At 39.8% G+C, this 18558-nt stretch overlaps 1 protein-coding gene across 1 annotated transcript in view; it reads left to right on the top strand.

Moving 5' to 3' along the window:
* The first annotated feature begins 7076 nt into the window (after positions 1 to 7076).
* Positions 7077 to 18558, top strand: part of ICE2 (interactor of little elongation complex ELL subunit 2) — a 61285-nt gene continuing 49803 nt past the window's right edge. The window contains exons 1-6 of the mRNA XM_072147880.1: positions 7077 to 7225; positions 11102 to 11206; positions 12415 to 12667; positions 13532 to 13651; positions 14554 to 14688; positions 16863 to 16979. Coding sequence (XP_072003981.1) covers positions 7200 to 7225; positions 11102 to 11206; positions 12415 to 12667; positions 13532 to 13651; positions 14554 to 14688; positions 16863 to 16979 — 756 coding nt within the window. The 5' untranslated portion in view covers positions 7077 to 7199. The remainder of the gene's footprint in view (positions 7226 to 11101; positions 11207 to 12414; positions 12668 to 13531; positions 13652 to 14553; positions 14689 to 16862; positions 16980 to 18558) is intronic.

Here is an 18558-nt window from a genome sequence, read left to right as displayed (position 1 = left end):
TGAGCTTTGTTCAATAGATTTTTTGTAGAAATATGTAGCTATTGCTCTGTATCTCTTTTAATAATCTTGAGATTAATACTGGTGAATAGGCATTGACAAGACTTCAAAAGCAGCATTTATATTCATAGTTTAGGCTCTGAAGTATGTATGAAAACAACAAAATAAATTACAAGAAATCTTTACATACATGGCAACATCATGTTCTGCAGAGCTTTACAGGCCATGGGGTACAAATACAAACCAAATAAGACATAACAGAGTAATAACATATGATACAATAGGAAGGAGGGCCCTGCTCCCAACAGCTTACAATCAATGAGGTACACTATATCATTTAGGTTTCTGTATGAAGATCACATATATTTGATGTACATTGATGGGGTTACCTAGCAAGTATAAATACAACATCAGATATTCCAGAGTTTGTCATTATTTTTAATTAAAAATATATCCAATGTTATGTACTCTCCTGTCATGTATATGACAGCAGGTCACATTTTTGATGGCCCATCAATTCTAAAAAATCACAGGGCTGATATAAATGTCAAAAAGGGGTTTTCTGGAACTTCAATATTGACCTATTTTTAAAATAGGAAACTAAAATAAGGGTATAACTTACAGCCCCCACACCTACCAAGAAGGGTCCTTGCTCTTTTCAGAGCTCGGTCCTATTCAAGTGATTGATATTGTAAATACCAAGCATCTCCATAGACTACGGGCGCCATTATACTGCCAATCAGTGGGGATGAGAGAAATCCAACCCACACTGATCTGATATTCATGACCTGTACTAAAGCTTGCTTATGAATATTTATGTTTATGGGAACTCCTTCAACATTGGGTACAAAATTAGTTATAAGCCATTTTACAGGTGTAAAGTTCAGAGTCTGCTCTTAAAATGTCGAGTCCAGAATATTTGTGGTACTTTATATTTATGACACACACAGAGAATTAAAATAAAGTGACAGATTCATTTTGGTTACATCTCCCTGTTCTGACTGGAATGTAGCACCATCTTATAAAGCCACTGAAACATATTGATAATTGCAGTGTTAACATTATAGATAGTTTGAATTTTATTGTTTTGCCGTTTATTAAGTTTTTCATACTTTCTGCAAACCCATTTTATGTCTTCAAGTATATCAAACTATAGATGCGGATACAAGAAATCCACTCTGAGAGGTTATCCAGCCATAAATAACTGAATGTCGAAGCAATAAACCTACATTGTCTTTATCTCTTGAAAATACACCGGCATGTTCAAATCTCTTCTGCGCTTTGTGTCAATATGAACTTTCTGTTTTAGATGTTTTAGAGGGTATTAGTATTGTGAAAAACTAATGTATTTTATTTTCTAGCATTTGTTTTAGAAACTGGACAGATGAGTACAGATCATAGGGGGGTATCATGTGTTTCCATCCAATTTCACTGAGGCTGTATAGTGGATATTCTATTATCTCATTTTACACAATACATGACATTGATTTTTCTACACCTGGAATCCATTCCTCTACCCTAGAAGTATTAAGGACCAAATATAAGATAAACACTTAGCCTAATTAGTCTGTAAGAAGTAGTAGAGAGGTCACAGGCATGATGATAACATAGAAATGACCCTTCTACCCTATAATATTAGCAAGTTACTATTACTTCAGAGCTGTGCCAGATAGGTCTGAATGCCCAAACAAGTCAGTCTGACCAGATATTCTGCACCTGCACTGGCTCAGGAGCAAAAAACGCTTAGTTTTCAGTGTTTTGACGCCCCCTATTTTGTGTTTTAATGCATTTGCCGGCTATTGATGCCTGCAGAATTTCTATTACATTCACATTACTGAACCACTACACGAGAAAAGGCTTATGACTTGCAATTTTAGCCTATGAGTGTCTGCCTTTTACTGATTTTCCTATAATCAAACTGGCTGCCATCTTTTTCACACTAGAGATGGCTGAGATCACCAGCATCCAGCTACTTGTGGCTAGGTGATGACTTCCACTGGCTAAATAAAAGGACCGTATTTGCACGTTGAGATTGTTGTCCAATTAATAGACAATCCTAGTTTTTTTTTACCTAGCATTACATCTTTAGGATACCTAGAGAAGCCTCCAATACCCATAGTTATGGCACTTTTAACAGATGTGACCAAGTACTATAGGAGAAGTTACATCTTTATCTGTATTGTCATTAATACTGAATAACTGGAGCCTAGCAGCCCCTCCAATCCTTATAATGAAGGTGCCAGAGCTATTTCAAGCACTTTCTCTTTGGTCCTACTCTGATATTTCCATTGCTTCTTGCACTCCCTTTGTTACTATCATGGTAATGTGCAGTACGTTTCCATAGATGTCATTTGGAGAGGCATAGCTTGGAGAAAATGGAATTCTCAGAAAGAAACTGAAGAAGTGCAGGGCTAGGTAGAGCACCACAGCCAATATGTTATTGCAATCTGTGGGTGTCCCAGACTAAGACTAAGACTAATAAGGTGTCCCATATTATCATATTACATAATGATATACTTGAATGAACGCTGTCCTTTGCCCGATTTAGTGTGACCAGTTTAATAACCCAGCGGATAACTACTGACCATAGCACAGCTCGTTGTAATCCACCCACTGAGGAGTGAATTGACCAAATGTTAGGCCATATTTGTGGACATTTTTATACTACAAAGTTAGGCTGATAATACATACAACTTTTTCTACAAAGAATATATGTAATAGCAAAGATCTATGCCTATATTTTAAATAAGTTAAAGCCATGTGCTGAAAATCAAGGCCTAATAACATGCAGTGCAATGAATATACATGCAATCTGTACTCTGGCAATATACAGGCTCTTTGTATCTATACATTATATGTTTCTACTCAGTGACACTATACCTTTGTTTGACTCGCTTTCTGTGAGATGTTTGTCAGCTAAACTTTGCAGGCATCCTCGGCAAATAAAGAAGGTATCAATATCACTATATGCTGTTAAATGACATTAGGTATACTCTCTGTTATAGGCTTGGTGGAGCCTGATCTGTTAACTCTTTTTGTGTTTTTCCTGTGTGGTGCTAGCTTATGGTACATAATATGTGATCAAAATTAAGATCCCAGTTTTTTGGGTCTGTTCATTTTTGGCTGACTATATAAATATATACATAAATATATATTTATAAATATATATATATAACAAAACTCTGCACCTATCTGGCAGGTATCTGTATCAGACACTGAGTCCAGGGTATTCTTCTCTAAATACAATCAAACTGTAAATTATTCTGCAATAAATTTAATCAGGAGCTAATTCCTATGTGTGTCTGTGTTATTTTGTGTTGGCTTCTCTTCTTGGATACCATTTGGAAGATTTGAGGAGACGGAATAGACAGCATATGTTGTATTATACCATAGATATTTATAGATCTTATAAAAGACATCTATGACAGAACCTATTAAGATTTATTACCTAAATTAAAGTGTGACTCCCAAAAAAAAATCACAAATCAATAGATCTTGGGATGTAGAACAACTTTGTCTATTATCTTGGTTACCTACGTGCAGCAGTTTCTTTGCTATCCTGCAAGTTTAGCCTGGTTTCTCCCTAGCTGTGTATCCTGGCTTTACTGATTTATCTCCTGATCTGCAGAGTAGTGATGAGTTGTTCAAGAACGAGCGGTCACAAAGAGCCGGCATGTGAATAACAGAAGTTGTCTCCTCTTCTCCTCTCTTCTCTTCACCTTACCCCGACCATAATCTGCACAAAAATAAAAAATTTAGAGGAAGAATCACATTTGCCAATGTTATAAAAATAATGATAACACCGGAGTTACACTTTAAAGTATTTTTCCAGCAGAACTCCTACATGTCTACAAACATTCATTACTATGGTGTACCTAAAAAGATGTGAACATCTCTTAATAAAACCCTTATTGATCTTTGTGTTTCAGCTGTATATGATTTTTGATATTGCTGTGCTGCTTCTATGGGCTTCTGTAATCCCACTTCCATGTTTATAATATGTCCAATACACTCTTTTATTGGGACATCAGTCTCAGGCCCTACAGCAACTGGGCACAGCCCACTATCTTAATGGGACACGGTCACCAGATTTAACACCACCAAACTACAGCACCCTTGGGTATGATATGACATTTCTTTTCTTGCATTTCCTCTTATGTGTTATATCTTAAAGTTTACCTATAGAAAAACAAATCTCCATATGCAAATCATCTGAGAAGCGTCGCTTTTAGAGGCTGAAGGGTTGAGGATCATTTAAGATGCCCCTATCTTTGTCGTTATAGCACCAAACTATCATTGTTAAAATGAGAATTTCCTCTTTTTAATTGCATCAGGCTTGTGGTTCTGGGATCTATAGCACCGAAGATACAGGTAGTTAAAAGGCATAGTTGGAAATGGGACCTTCCTCTGCAGCTCACATTACGAACTATGACATAACCTCTACCAACTGTAGATCTACAACCTAATTGTGCCATCCAAGAGGTTATATTGGCAAATTATCAGCCCAAGGCTTTTGCCAGATGAGGAATGGAAATTATCAACTACTTGTTATAACAAATTATAAAACCACAATCCTGATGCAGTTTGGTTGTAGAGTATTTATCAAAAACATGAAGCAAAGTGCACCAAGAAAAAAAGGTGCAACTGTGTCACATCCTAAAACAGACCAGATTAGCTATTGGATTATCTGGCACAACCTGCACATTGGTCAGGCAAAGTGCAGCAAGGCAGTTTGCACCATTTTTCATATATTTGGGGCACTATATTAACTGTCAAATACGATGGTGGAGGGATGAACTTCTCTGTATACCAAAGTATTCTGGAGTAAAATGTGAGGCCATCTACAGATCAACAACTGAACAGGAAAATGAGCTTAAAAACAGACCAGCAGTGACAGGCAGCTTCACTGGTGAACGGGAGTACACGTGGATTATTGTTTTGATATAATCCTCCCCCCTACAGCCATATAACATTTTTTTTTTAAATCCTGGACAACTTCTTAAAACACACCTGGTAAGGTGAGTATAGAGGGTTTTTTTCAAGAGGGCCCTACTTTCGACATTTCATTAATAGGGGAGGGGCAATCTCTGCTTTGGACATTCTGTAAATGGGGACCCTGCTGTAGACATGTAAAGGGGGCCCCTGCAGTAGACATTTAATTAAAAGGGGGGGCATCTGCTGTGTACATTTCTTAAAAGGGGGCTCTGCTGAGGACATAAAATTAAAGGGGGGCTCTGCTGTGGACATTTCTGTAAAGGGGGGTTCTGCTATGGACATTTCATTAAAAGAGGCATCTGCTGTGGACATTTCTTTAAAGCGGGTTCTGCTGAGAACAATACAATAAAGGGGGCTCTGCTGTGGACATTTCTTTAAAGAGGACTCTGATGTGGACATTACATTAAAGGGGGTTCTGCTGTGGACATTACATCAAAGGGAGGTTGTGCTGTGGACATTTCTTTAGTAAGGTGCTTCGGCTACTGGACCTTTTATTAGAGTAGTGGCTGCATTTTCTACCCTAGGGCTTATATTTGATAAAATAACTTCTCCCAGTTTTTTTTTCATTGTAAAATTAGGAGCCTTGGCTTATACTCAAGTTTTTACAGTATGAGGGGGAGTTCAGCTGCAGAGCACAGAGGCCGGGGGGCAGCATCCACATCCTCTACACCAGTGATTTTCAACCTTTTTTGAGCCGCGGCACACTTTTTATACTTAGAAAATCCTGGGGCACACCACCAACCAAAATAACACAAAATGACACTAAAACAGTAATATTATACATATAGTTAATAATATAGATTCTAAATTTATTTTACTCACTCAGTGTGAAACCTGGGCCTGTTTCAATAAACACAAAAGGGATATCCTGGCAGGAATGGTGGAAAGACACACACGAAGTTCTTCCTCAACAGTTCTCAGTTTCTCCCTGGTTTTAGTATATGGTGCTGATTATTATGTGGCTCATATACTGCAAAATAAAGGGGTACAATAAGAAGTACTATGGCCATGAGGCTCATATACTCAGCATATGAGCTGGTACTTGTAGTACTCCAGCCTCATGACTATAGTATTTCTCATTTTACATTTCTCTGGGAAACAAAACACAGGGGGCACCATAGTTTGGGGAACTTTCCCTGCGGCACACCCGACCAGGTGCCACGGCACACTGGTTGAAAATCACTGCTCTACACTGACTGGGAGATCTGGTCTGGACGGTGGTCGGGGTGGCGGGTTTCATGCAGTTAGGGAATGTGGAATGCTTTCCTAAATAGAGAGCTATACGAGTAACAGCAAATTTGAAGTTCATAATTAAATTACTTTCATGAACAATACATGATTAAGGATATAGGGTACATAGATGATATAGAGTATATAGATCTTATAGGGGATGTGGAGGATATAGAGGATATAGCCTATATAGACTATATAGAGTAGCACTTAAGTCCTAATATCCAGGCGCCTGGTGGTTTGGACGTTGGGGAGGGCCCTAGTCGTGTGAACAGACGGGGCCCATGGGACACCTAATCCACCACTGCTGTGAGCAAAGAATCATCCTAAAATCTGGTGGTGTATTAGTGTTATGGCAACGTGGCGTTTTGAACGCTATTTTTGACCGTTTTTAATCAGTCCGTCAAAAAAAGCATGCATTTTTGAAAAACGCACCTTTTTTTGTAAACGCATGTGTTTTTGACCAGTTTGATTAAGAAAATTGGTCAAACCTGTCAAAAACCGCATGAGGTTTTTAACGCATGCGCTTTTTGACGGACTGCTTAAAAACGGGCCAAAAACATGTTCAAAATGCCACATGTACCATCACCCATATGGTGGATGAGGCTGCATAACGGCCTCTATGAAGGTACTGGGAAAGAGAACTGTCCTTTTATTGCCACTTTTATGGCTTTGCTGTCACAGATCGTTCATTACTGTAGAAGAACACTAAATTGAAATTACTTTAAATAAATATCTCATTTTATGAAATACACTGAAAGACATTTGAATTATATTACAATCATCGGCTCAATATAAATACTGCAGTGACTTTTCCATGTGCAGTTAGCACGGTGGCCCCTAGGTGGCGCTGGAACACGTCTCAGTCGGGTCTGGCTGAGGATGAGGTGCTGCGGCTGCGCAATGAAGGTTGTTGCGAGTGGTTGACGTCAATGTTGTGAGACACACGTGGTGCGGTAGTCGCACACATAGGGGCGATGGAGGCGGGCGGAGAGCTCAAGTGGTGAGTGCCGGGGGCTCATGTCAGGCAGCAGGGGACATGGACTTGAAGTGGGATAACACTGCAGGAGGCAAGATGTCCTGTGGTCATGTCTAGGTGGAAGAACAGAGGAAAGTAGTTATTACATCATGGAGACTGGGTGTACAGAATGTAGTGTACATACAGGAGTAATAGAAGACCTTCACATGGCATAGAGCTGCGCATAACAATACGCTGTATGCAGGAGCAAAGGGGACAGAGAATAAGTACAATGGGGACATCTCTGCATCCTCTGACATTATTCTCCACATACTGCAGCACAATCCTGCCCAGTGACCGGCCGCAGCAGCTTTATTTCATAGAGCAAAAATAGAATGACAGCAAGTAGAGAGCTAGAAATTGTGGAATTGAAATATTGGGATATTGTATAACTTTTCATTAAACAAACAATAACATTTATTTGCTGAAACTGGACAACCCCTTTTATTTCGTAGACTCAGTAATTTCCTAAAAACTGTAAGATGTGAGAAGTACATACATGTTTACCAAGATAAGCAGCAAAGGGAATGTTAAATCCGCAGGGTATCAGAGGATGGCCACACTTCAGAGGGTTATAACTTTGGATCACTGGCGAACCCGACCATAGCATCTAACTTACCACTGGGCGTCATCAGAGAACAGTGATCTGTTGCCTGCAGTCTAAATGGTCTGGTGTAATGATCTGTAATAGCCAGCAGATACAGTAGTATTGCAGTATATAGTATTAGCAATCAGATCCTGCAGGGTTAAAGTACCCTGGAGAATCTGAAATAATGGTGAAAATTAAAAAAAAAAAAAACTGTAAAAAAGTTTAAATCGCCCTAATCACCTTTCCCTAGATTACATATAATACGCCGCTTTTTCCATCCTTGAATATTTGAATAAAATATGATCCAACAGCATATAAAATGACACCTTACCTTAGAATTTGGCAAAATGGAAAATATTTTTAATGTACAAAAGATTGAAATTTCTTAAAATCTATTAAAACCTATATAAATATAAAATATCCCTGTGATCATAGCGACCCAGAAAATAAAGAGAGTGTCATTTGGAGCGCAGATTAAAACCTGTAAAAACAGAGCTCACAAGAAAATGCCTCAAATGTGTTTTTTTTTTGTCAATTTCACTGCACTTGGAATTTTTTTTCCCAGTACATTGCATGGAATATTAAATGATGCCACTAGAAAGTACCGCAGATAACAAGCCCTAACACATCTCTGTAAACCAAAAAATAAAAAAATGTATTACTCTCCCCTTCCAAAAGCAAAAAACATAAGCGAAAAAGGACTGCGTCCTGTTAATGGTACAGGTAGTCCCCGAGTTCCATACAAGATAGGGTCTGGAGGTTTGTTCTTAAGTTGAATTTGTATGCAAGTCGAAACTGTATATTTTATAATTGAAATTCTAGACAAATTTTTTTCTTTTGCCCCAGTGACAATTGGAGTTTCAAAATTTTTGCTGTAATTAGACCAATGATTATCAATAAAGCTTCATTACAGACACCTTACAGCTGATCATTGCAGTCTGGGACTAAAGGAAAGCATCCAGATAGCTTCACCATAGGTCACAGTGGGCCGAGGGGGTCCGTCTGTAACTATGGGTCGTCTAAGTCGGGTGTCCTTAAGTAGAGGACCGCCTGTACATTGTGTTTGCTAACTGTGTAAGAACGCTAAGGGTGATGCTATACATCGTGTTTTTGGACCGTTATAAAGCACGCATTTTCCATTGTCCATTTTTAAATGCATGTGTTTATGAATGTTTACCATGTATCTGGTTTTAGTCTTTCTGGTTTCAAAGCTGCCTACACTTCTAGAAATGAAGATAAACAGGTTCAAAGCAACCAAACGCATGGCAAACATTCAAAAACGCGTGCATTTTTAAACGGACTCAAAACGCATGCTCTAAACCGGTCCAAAAATGTGACATATGGCATCACACTGAGGGATGTTTAGAAAACCCTTGTTCATGTATGCTAGCACAGCTGAAAACAATTTCGATGGTTAGAGAAGCTAAAAAACTGACCTTGCTTTGATCTGCTGGAGCATCACATTTGTTTGTTTTATGAAACTTTCACAATGGTCAGAAAAAAATAACTTTCAAGTGAAACGCTACAGTCTATTCTTGTTCATAGAAATGAAGGCCATTTCATGCAACAAATTGCCAAGAAACTGAAGATTTCCTACAACGGTGTGTACTACTCCCTTCAGAGGAGAGCACAAAGAGGCTCTAACCAGAGTAGAAAGAAAAGTGGGAGGCCCTGCTGCACAACTAAGCAACCTGACAAGTAAATTAGAACCAAAAAACGTGGCACATCCAATAAAAGATAGCGTTTATTCTTCTCACATTAAAAAATCTGTGCAGTGAACATGTAGGCGAGCCACCTACGCGTTTCGGCTTGTACCTAAGCCTTACTCATGGTGAAAGGACGTCTCTTTTTTCAGAAACCGACGCCTCACAGGTCATCAGCTGGCAGCTTCATTAAATAGTAGCCGCCAAATGTTAGTGTCAACCTTTACAGGGAAGAGCCGACTCCAGGATGCGGGCCTTCAGAGTAGACTGAAAAGAACACAGACATTGGACAGAGGAAGATTGGAGAAATGTGTTGTGGACGGATCTAAATTTGAGGTGTTTGGATCACATGGAAGAACATTTGTAAGACGCAGAACAACTGAAAAGATGCTGGAAGATGCCTAACACCGTTTGTCAACCATGTTGGAGGTCATGTGATGGTCTGGGGTTGCTTCGGTGCTGGTCAAGTGGGAGGTTTCTACAGGGTCAAAGGGATTTTGAATAAGGAAGGCAATCACTTTATTGTGCAACCCCATGTCATACCCTGTGGACATCACTTGATTGGAGTTCATGCTGCAACAGTACAATGTCCTAAAGCACCTCCACATCATGCATGAACTATTTAGGGAAAACAAACCTCCTTTGGCTACAGTGAAAGGCGGCCCCTTACCATTAAGGGTGCTGTCACACGGGATGTTTTGACTGTGTTTCCGCTTGCAAACGCAGACCAAACTGCACCCATCGGGGCGGGCTGCTGCCTGATCACATTGGCGTTTATATGGAAAAGCCTGCGATCGGGACCGAGCTGCCGTGTTTTGCATTAAAGCAATCCACAACACCACTGGCTCGTTCCCGATCGTAGACGTTTCCATAGAAACACTGATGCGATCGGGCCGCGGGCCTGCCCCGATGGGTGCGGTTTGCTCTGCGTTTGCAAACAGAGTCAAAACGTCCTGTGTGACAACGTCCTAAGCATGGCTTACAAGAAGCCTAATAACATGATGTGGGATTAAGCCAAACCAGTATATGTATTCCAGAAGGAGCAGATTCCCAACTGACCAATTCCCAACGCTGTACGAAAGAGACAAAACCAGGATGAAGCAAAGTTTTCAAAAGAATAAAAAAAAAAATTCAAACCTTGTTAAAGTCTGGAATATATTTTCTATTCATTTTGCAACTCATATGAAAAGTGAAAGTATGAGTTTTCATGGAAAACAAAGCTGTCTGGGTGACCCCAAACTTTTGAGAGATAGTGTATAGAAATTGCTCCTGAAATTGTCACTTTAAATGTGAATATCTCTGGTTTCCTGGCGCCTACAAACACAATTTTACATTCATATGAAAAAGGAGATTTGCCCCTATTAGATGAAAATGTGTTTTTCAAAATGCAATCCCAGCGCTTCGAATGAACGCATGGGGGATACTGATGTAATATACCCCATAAGTCTATAAGTAAGTTAAACATAAGTAAGTGACATCAATAGCTGGGGTAGCTTTAGTCCTGTAAATTAGAATAGCGCTTTCAGACCCTTGTATGTTATATACACTATCAATGTCTTTTCTCTGCAGGGATATTGAACCTTGCAATGGCAGAAGCTGTTTCTTCACACGTGAGTCTTATGAGAAATATTGCTTGGGTCCGACACTGCCTGAATTGTTGCTCTTCTCCAGCAAGTAATTTTTTTTTCTTTTATTAATGTTTTATATAGTATTTATTAGTATCATCTGAGGGTCATGTCCACTTTTTCTGACTACATGTTTCTCTGCTTATTACTACTATTAGCAAAGTTTTTATTATTCTATGTGTTAGAGAAAAACAAATGGTTACAGATATGAATACAGCCATTAAAAGGGCTTTCAAGGACGACCCTGGGGCAAGGGCGCAGAAATTCCCAACCCCAAAAGTGTTCTTGCTTGCGTGGCAATAGACTCCCTTTAAAGAAGTTGTCAGTGATTATAAAATATAAGATATAGGGATTGGGGGAAAGGGTGTAAAAATAATAGCCTTACTTTCCTTCATGTTTCAGCCGCAGCACCATCTGTTATTGTGAAGTTATGTCTACACCCGTGCTACTGCTGCAACAACCACCCCAGCCATATACCTAACATTTTTAATCCTGCTTTATCCCCTCTGCATACCTAGAGGAATGGCAGCGGGCTATATTCTCTCCTGTAATCCGCAGCAAATGTGTCACATGCAGCGGATCATAAATCTACAGCACACATCTGTTTCCATTGTAGAATTTGCAATGTTCCAACTACCGTGACACTGTATTACATTGCAGATTTTTCCATTGGAACATCCATGTGTAATACATATTGTGTTCTGACAACCTGGGCCTGCCCTTCTAATACACTATGCTTTCTGTGCCATCAGGTTATTATTTTCTACAGCTTTTCTATTTCTATAGTTCATTTGCATTAAGTCTGCTGCTGCACCACTGAGTCAGCTTTTCTCCCCTCCATGATGATATGACGTGCCATCATGTGTCTTCCTGACGGACATCCGTGCTATGTGGAGAGACAGCTGTGCTAAATGCAGATGATGTCCTATCATTGCACAATGGCTTTAGTGATTTTGTTGCTTCTGTGTGCTGAAATGCTGAAACCATAACACATTCAGGATAACTTTTTCTTAATTCTTCATATCCCTTTACTGGTAAATGATAATTTAGAAGCCATTTCTTTTATATGCAAATCTGCAAACCCAATAACCCAGGGAACCAAATTTCTATATTGTGCCTGTTATTTTCATTAGTTCCTCCTACTCAAGAGGAAGTCCGATTTACCCAATGGCTGAGCTTCTAATCCTTCACTAGATGGTTATTATATAATCTATTACATTAACGCTCACCTCCTGTTTCTTCTCTCTCTTCTCCCAGAGCTTCCACAGAGCCTTCTCAGAAAGATCCGGAGGCCTCAGCTTCCCAAGCTTCTGTTCCCAAAAGTCAACCCATTGCCCCATCTTCTACTAAGGACATTCTTCCTTTTCCCGAGCCCCGCGTGCCATACCCACGGTTCTCTTCCCTCACAGCATTTGAGCAGGATGCCTACGTAAAACTGATGATCAAATTTCTCAACAAAAGGGACACAAATGTTTCCTTTGGACAAGTCAAAGAATATAACCATTACCAGGTAGTTACAAAGTAGGGTTGCTGGGCTTCTGACCTCTCCTATTTGCATTGAGGGTCTTGTTTCTTTTTTTTTATACAGTTGCTATTTTAACTATTTTCATGACTATTTTCTAGTTATTAAAGTGAGGAACTGCATGCACAACCACATCTCCTCTGTGTCTAGTACCTTAGGTGTGAATTATGGAAAGCTGCCAAATTTGTCTAAAAATATAGCAAAAAATAAACATTTAAAAATGTGTTGCACATTTAAGAGATATACATTTTTTTAAATGTAACCTAAAAAACTGCCAGCTATTCTTACAGGTCCCCGCGACAGGGGCGTGTTGGTGGTGTGTCGGCTGGATTGATTAAAACCAAGTTCACCAACATCAATTATTTTTTAAATGTCATAAATAGAAAGGGGCTGGGGGAGGATTATGGGGGCATAGTTGTTGGGGATCTTTTGGTGGGATGACAGGTCCTCTTTAAGACATGTTTTCTGCATTATGTTTGTAATGTACTGTAAAATAACTTCAGTTTAGTCCACAATGTCATTATTAATAATTGTAACATCAGCATGTTAAGTACGAAATACACAGTGTCAACTGCGGTTTCTGGACTCGCCGTAGCCTGGTGTACAAAAACTCACAATATATTATGATTCAGTGAATTCTGAGTGCAGCACTACTTACCACTGTGAGCTCAGTAATGTATCGCTCCAACCATTCCAGAGCTCACTGTGCCATAAATCATTATATTGCTGTAAGTTCGGTTTATATGGTCATAGTCTGTATGGGAGATGCAATTCGACACAGAAAGCGTGGGGAAGAAAAAACATGAACAATGTTTTCTGACTTATTAAATATCTCCATAATCTTGTATTTAGTTCCTGAAATCTAAATCCATCTGTGAAGTTCCAGAGTTTCAGAAGTTTCTCCAGAATGCAGCCCGGAGTTGTGCTGAGGACTATAATTTGCTTTGTGCAGATGCTGACCTCTATGTTACGGTTAGTTTCCCTTAGTGCATACATAGATACATTTATAGTAAAGCAAGGGAAAATAAATGTTTTTTGTGCACCTGCTTACATGTCTTCAGACACTATTGGAGAAGTGCTGACACACGTCTCTTGTTATGTTTTTCTTAAAGGACATCTACCATCAGTTTGACTGACGGTAGCCGTTCGGCATGACATGCTTGTTTCTTTATGCATTAATCGGAACAGTTTTTAGTGCATAAAGAAACAGCATATTTGCTGCTAAAACTAGTTTTAAAAAATATGTAAATGAGCCAGTGACGCTCTGGTGTCGAGAAGGCAGCACTGTGCTCTCTCCTAGCTCCCCGATTGGGAGCAGACTGAGCTCTTGCAGGGGGGGGGGGGGCGTCCATACATTAAAATCCAGTAATACTGAGGAGCATTCAGCTGATGTCAGGTTGTTTTGGCAGTAAATATGCTGTTCCTTTATGCACTAAAAACTGTTGTTCCAATTAGTGTATAAATAAATCGGCATGTCATGCTATACATCTAACATGGGTCAAACAATACACTTTAAGTGGGGGCAGGACTATTAATGTAGTGTCTTACATGAGTTGTAATCGACTTTACCTTATCGAGACATGAACATGCAACCGAAGCCATTCAGCCTTTTAGGTATTTATTTTGCTGTGGGGGGGCAGTAGTACTTTATGGAGAACCACAACAGCGCTTAGAGAACATACAAACGCCACTCACATAATGATTGTGGTTGGACCTGCACTAAGTCTTGCAATGTAGTCATGCAAACCACTTAGATGCCTTGCAGTTTTTAATTTCTTGTCCTCTTCTCTCTATCATGTATAAATAGATACATGAATACATGCTATCTGATCACAATGACCATGTCTGAGTGCTTGTAATCTTGTGTCTTCTAGAAGCTGATAGAGTCCTGCCAAATGTATGTGAAGAATTACCCTCCATTATACACTGTTCATGAAATCACCAGCATTTTGGGGGGAAAGTTCGTCCCAGACTTGACCTTTAACTTGGAGAAGTGCCTTCTTCAAATGGTAAATTATAAATTATGTGTGTTATTTCCCATGTCCAACAGTTTAGTATATATCTACCTTATGCACTTGATGGGGAAGATGTAGTAATGTGTCTGTCTTTAGACCAGTGCAGAGTAGAACTAGACAGATCTCTGCTGCGACAGATTAGTTATTGGGGCACATTTACTTACCCGGTCCAGTCGCGATCCAGCGGCGCGTTCTCTGCTCTGGATTCGGGTCCGGCCGGGATTTATGAATGTAGTTCTTCCGCCGTCCACCAGGTGGCGCTGAAAGTCATCTCATCGCGCTGGAATGCACCACCTCGGACCAGGTGAAGGTAAGCGCTCCCCAAGCGACACTTTTTCGGTTTTTAAATGCGGCGTTTTTTCCGAATACGTCGGGTTTTCGTTCGGCCACGCCCCCCCCCCCCAATTTCCGTCGCGCGCATGTCGGCGCCGATGCGCCACAATCCAATTGCGTGCGCCACAATCCCTGGGCAATTCAGGTACAATCGGCGCAAATCGGAAATATTCGGGTAACACGTCGGGAAAACGCGAATCGGCCCCTTAGTAAATGACCCCCATTGTGTCTGATGTCGGATGATTAATCTGGTGCAGTATCTGGTAGAGAGTTGTACTTTTCACCTCTTATTAGTTTGTCTAGTTTGCTGCGCCACAATAATGAATTTTCTGGCACTCAGACTGAAATTTTGGATGCAGGGGCTCCTGGCTGACCATGTCCCTAATGTCCCATGTTTCTAAATAAATTAAATCTACTATCATAATGCATCATTGTAAACCAGAGGCACATTGACTGTGGTAATTTTCTTATATTTGTTATCCATAACCTCCTTCCTTCTAAGATCATTTTTTTTAATTATAATAATGAGCATGAAGGGCTATGGGGGTGTTAGCTTCACAGGCTGTTACAATGAGCAGAACATGTTTTGCTCTCTCCATCTGGCTGTGTAATCTAACAGCAGCAGAAAGGGGAGACATGCTTTGCTCAATGTTACAACCTGTGAAGTCGCAGAACTGAGGGGCTCTGGAAAGACCCATGAGAGCCCTTTAGGGTCATTAGCATAATTGTAAAAGCTGATTTGAGAAGAAAGGAACCCATGTATTTCCTTTAAGTACCCTACTTTCTTGACTTAATAGTACTGCAGTGCTAAGGTTTTCCATAAATTTCACCCTAAAGCTAAATATCCCTTACTACCATGCATTGTGTGTGTATATATAAATATATATTTATATATACTGTATTATTCTTTCTTTGCTTCACCTCAGCATGTGCTAGCAATATATATATAGACCTATACTTGACTGAAAAGTGCCTTTAGTCCATTCCTCTTATTTAACCCCTAACAGACGTAGGACTTATGAGTACATCTCACGTCGGCTGCGCGTGTATGGAGAGGTCACACAGGCTGCGTCCTCTCCATGAAAGGTGAGCACTGGTAGCAGCTCTCCTTGCAAAACGCTGGTGGATCATTATTGATCGCATGCGTTTGATTGGTAACGCATATGCGATTGGGATGAGCCCCGCCGCCCTCAGACATTTAATGCCCCATGATCATGATACTTTTCTGGGTATTGTATCACACTCAAAATTCTGGTATTGGGCAACCCTAGTTTGATTTATCCTAGAGGTTGATACATAATACAGCTGAGTCCGTGGGGTTTTTGCAACAACAAAAATCACTTCTGCAACTCCTTCTAAAGTTTTTGGTATGCCTGAGCGGGACTAGAGTTTATTTGTGCCCATGATTTGCACCAAAATTGTGACTTTTTCGTACGTCCACATCAGGATTTTAACTATATATCAGGGGAACACTGAAAAAATTCTTGCTCTGCTAACTTTACTAGGGGCATGGAAAAGTCACAAATTAAGATAAACTCTCCCCTTGTAGTGTATTTGGAGATCCTGCTACATTAAGAAGGGTATTCCAGGATGAGACATTTATCACTTTTTCATCAGATGGGTGATAAAGGCTCAATTTAGAGGGTTGATCCACTCAGTTGTTTCTGCCTGTGCCAAACACTGTGCTATATGGGTGATATATAGTGCTGGTTATCAGCATAACATTGTTAGTAATTTATTTTTACATTTGGGAAAGTAATAAAACTGCCAGCCCCTTTAATGACCGTATTGATGGTAGCAATATTATTATTGGATCTTGTCTTTAATTTTCCCAGGGATCTGTGAAATTAGTGAAAGTTAAATTTCCATCAGATGAAATTCCTCTGCCCACCATGTATAAAAAAGTGATTCAGATGTTGTCTCCAAAGAAAAAAGCCGATCGTATTCAAGAGGTGAGTACGTGACTAATCAGTCTAATTGTGCTTTGCTGTCACATGTATTACATTTGGACAAATATATATATATTTTTTTCACAAATAAAGTTATTGGAGTTTTTCTACTGCCCTCTCTGCTTTCTGAGCCATGCATTGCAGGAGGATATCAAGACTAAGCTTAGAAATGCTACCCTTAATAAGTATTTTTATGTGAATTTTCTTGGACCTCCACCATCATAACAGTCGAGATAAAAATGTTTCAAAAATCTGTGAGCTGTAATTTCTACCTCTGGCGTTTTTTTGCTACTGGTTTATCTATTTAGAGCTTCTTTTTTACCCACTGGTGAAAAGTTATTGCTTCGGGACTAATGGATGCACAGTAGGGTGGGATAGACTGATCAGTGAAAGTGTTGCCTAGTGACAGCTCTTTTAAAAGTTGTTTACTATAGAAGTGACCGCAGGGATTTCTGGGACCATGTTGTCCTGATGTCAAGGTACAGAGCCCTACTTTACAGTCTGATGGACATTTATGCCCTATTTGGGGGAGGTTGAAAATATTATTTTGATTAAAACCCCTTTTTTTATCACTGAAAGCAACTATGTGTACCCTGTGTGGTACCTTTAAATACCTTAGGTCGTGTTCACACAATACGCTTGAATTTTATTTTTTAAACACATTTCAAGCACATCAGGAATAACTACTCCTCAAATTCATATATGTTAAACAAAACAACTAAACATCTACAACTTCCCCTTTTGGTAGATTAACTATTAACTGTGCAGCATTGATAGAAATATATGTTTATTAGGAGCATTGCTCCTGTAGATAACATTTATAAAGAACTTTTATTTTAATGCAGATTAATCTAAAGAGCTCTGAGGGTTGTGGCTATTACTCATCCACCGCAACCCATTTACCCCGCCTCCTGCTCCCCTTCCCACTCTCAGCCTCAATTCTTGCCGGCATCATACAGTATAAGGGCTCATGCACACGTTGGTGCTGCTCGCTCCCTCCCCTTCCATAGAAAATAGCTTGTTGCGCTCACCGTGCTGAGCCTGTGCCCCATAGCCGTCTATGGGGAACGTATGTACATCCCCCTGATGGTTGTGTGCATGAGCCTTTAGCTCTGTATTTTTGAGATAACTTGCACATTGTGGGAGGAGTCAAGTTTCAATATTTGCAGATGATACTAAGCTGTGTAAAGTAATAAATACTGAGGTCGATAGTTTAGCATTACAGAGGGATTTGTGGAAGCTTGAGGGATGGGCAGAGAAATGGTTGATGAGATTTAATGTAGATAAATGTAAAGTTATGCACTTGGGCCATGGAAACAAAAAGTATAATTATGTTCTAAACGGTCAATTCCTTGTAAAACTGGAGCTGAAAAGGACTTGGGGGTATTGGTGGATGGTAAACTTAATTTTAGTGACCAGAGCCAGGCAGCTGCTGCCAAAGCAAATAAAATTATGGAATGTATCAAGAGAGGAATAGATTCTCATGATAAAGACATAGTTTTGCCCTTATACAAATCGCTGGTCAGACCACACATGGAATATTGTGTACAGTTTTGGGCACCAGTGTATAAAAAGGATATAG

This window comes from Engystomops pustulosus, chromosome 4 (genome assembly GCF_040894005.1).
Source record: "Engystomops pustulosus chromosome 4, aEngPut4.maternal, whole genome shotgun sequence".
Lineage (NCBI taxonomy): Eukaryota > Metazoa > Chordata > Amphibia > Anura > Leptodactylidae > Engystomops > Engystomops pustulosus.
This window is presented reverse-complemented; position numbering and strand designations above follow the sequence as displayed.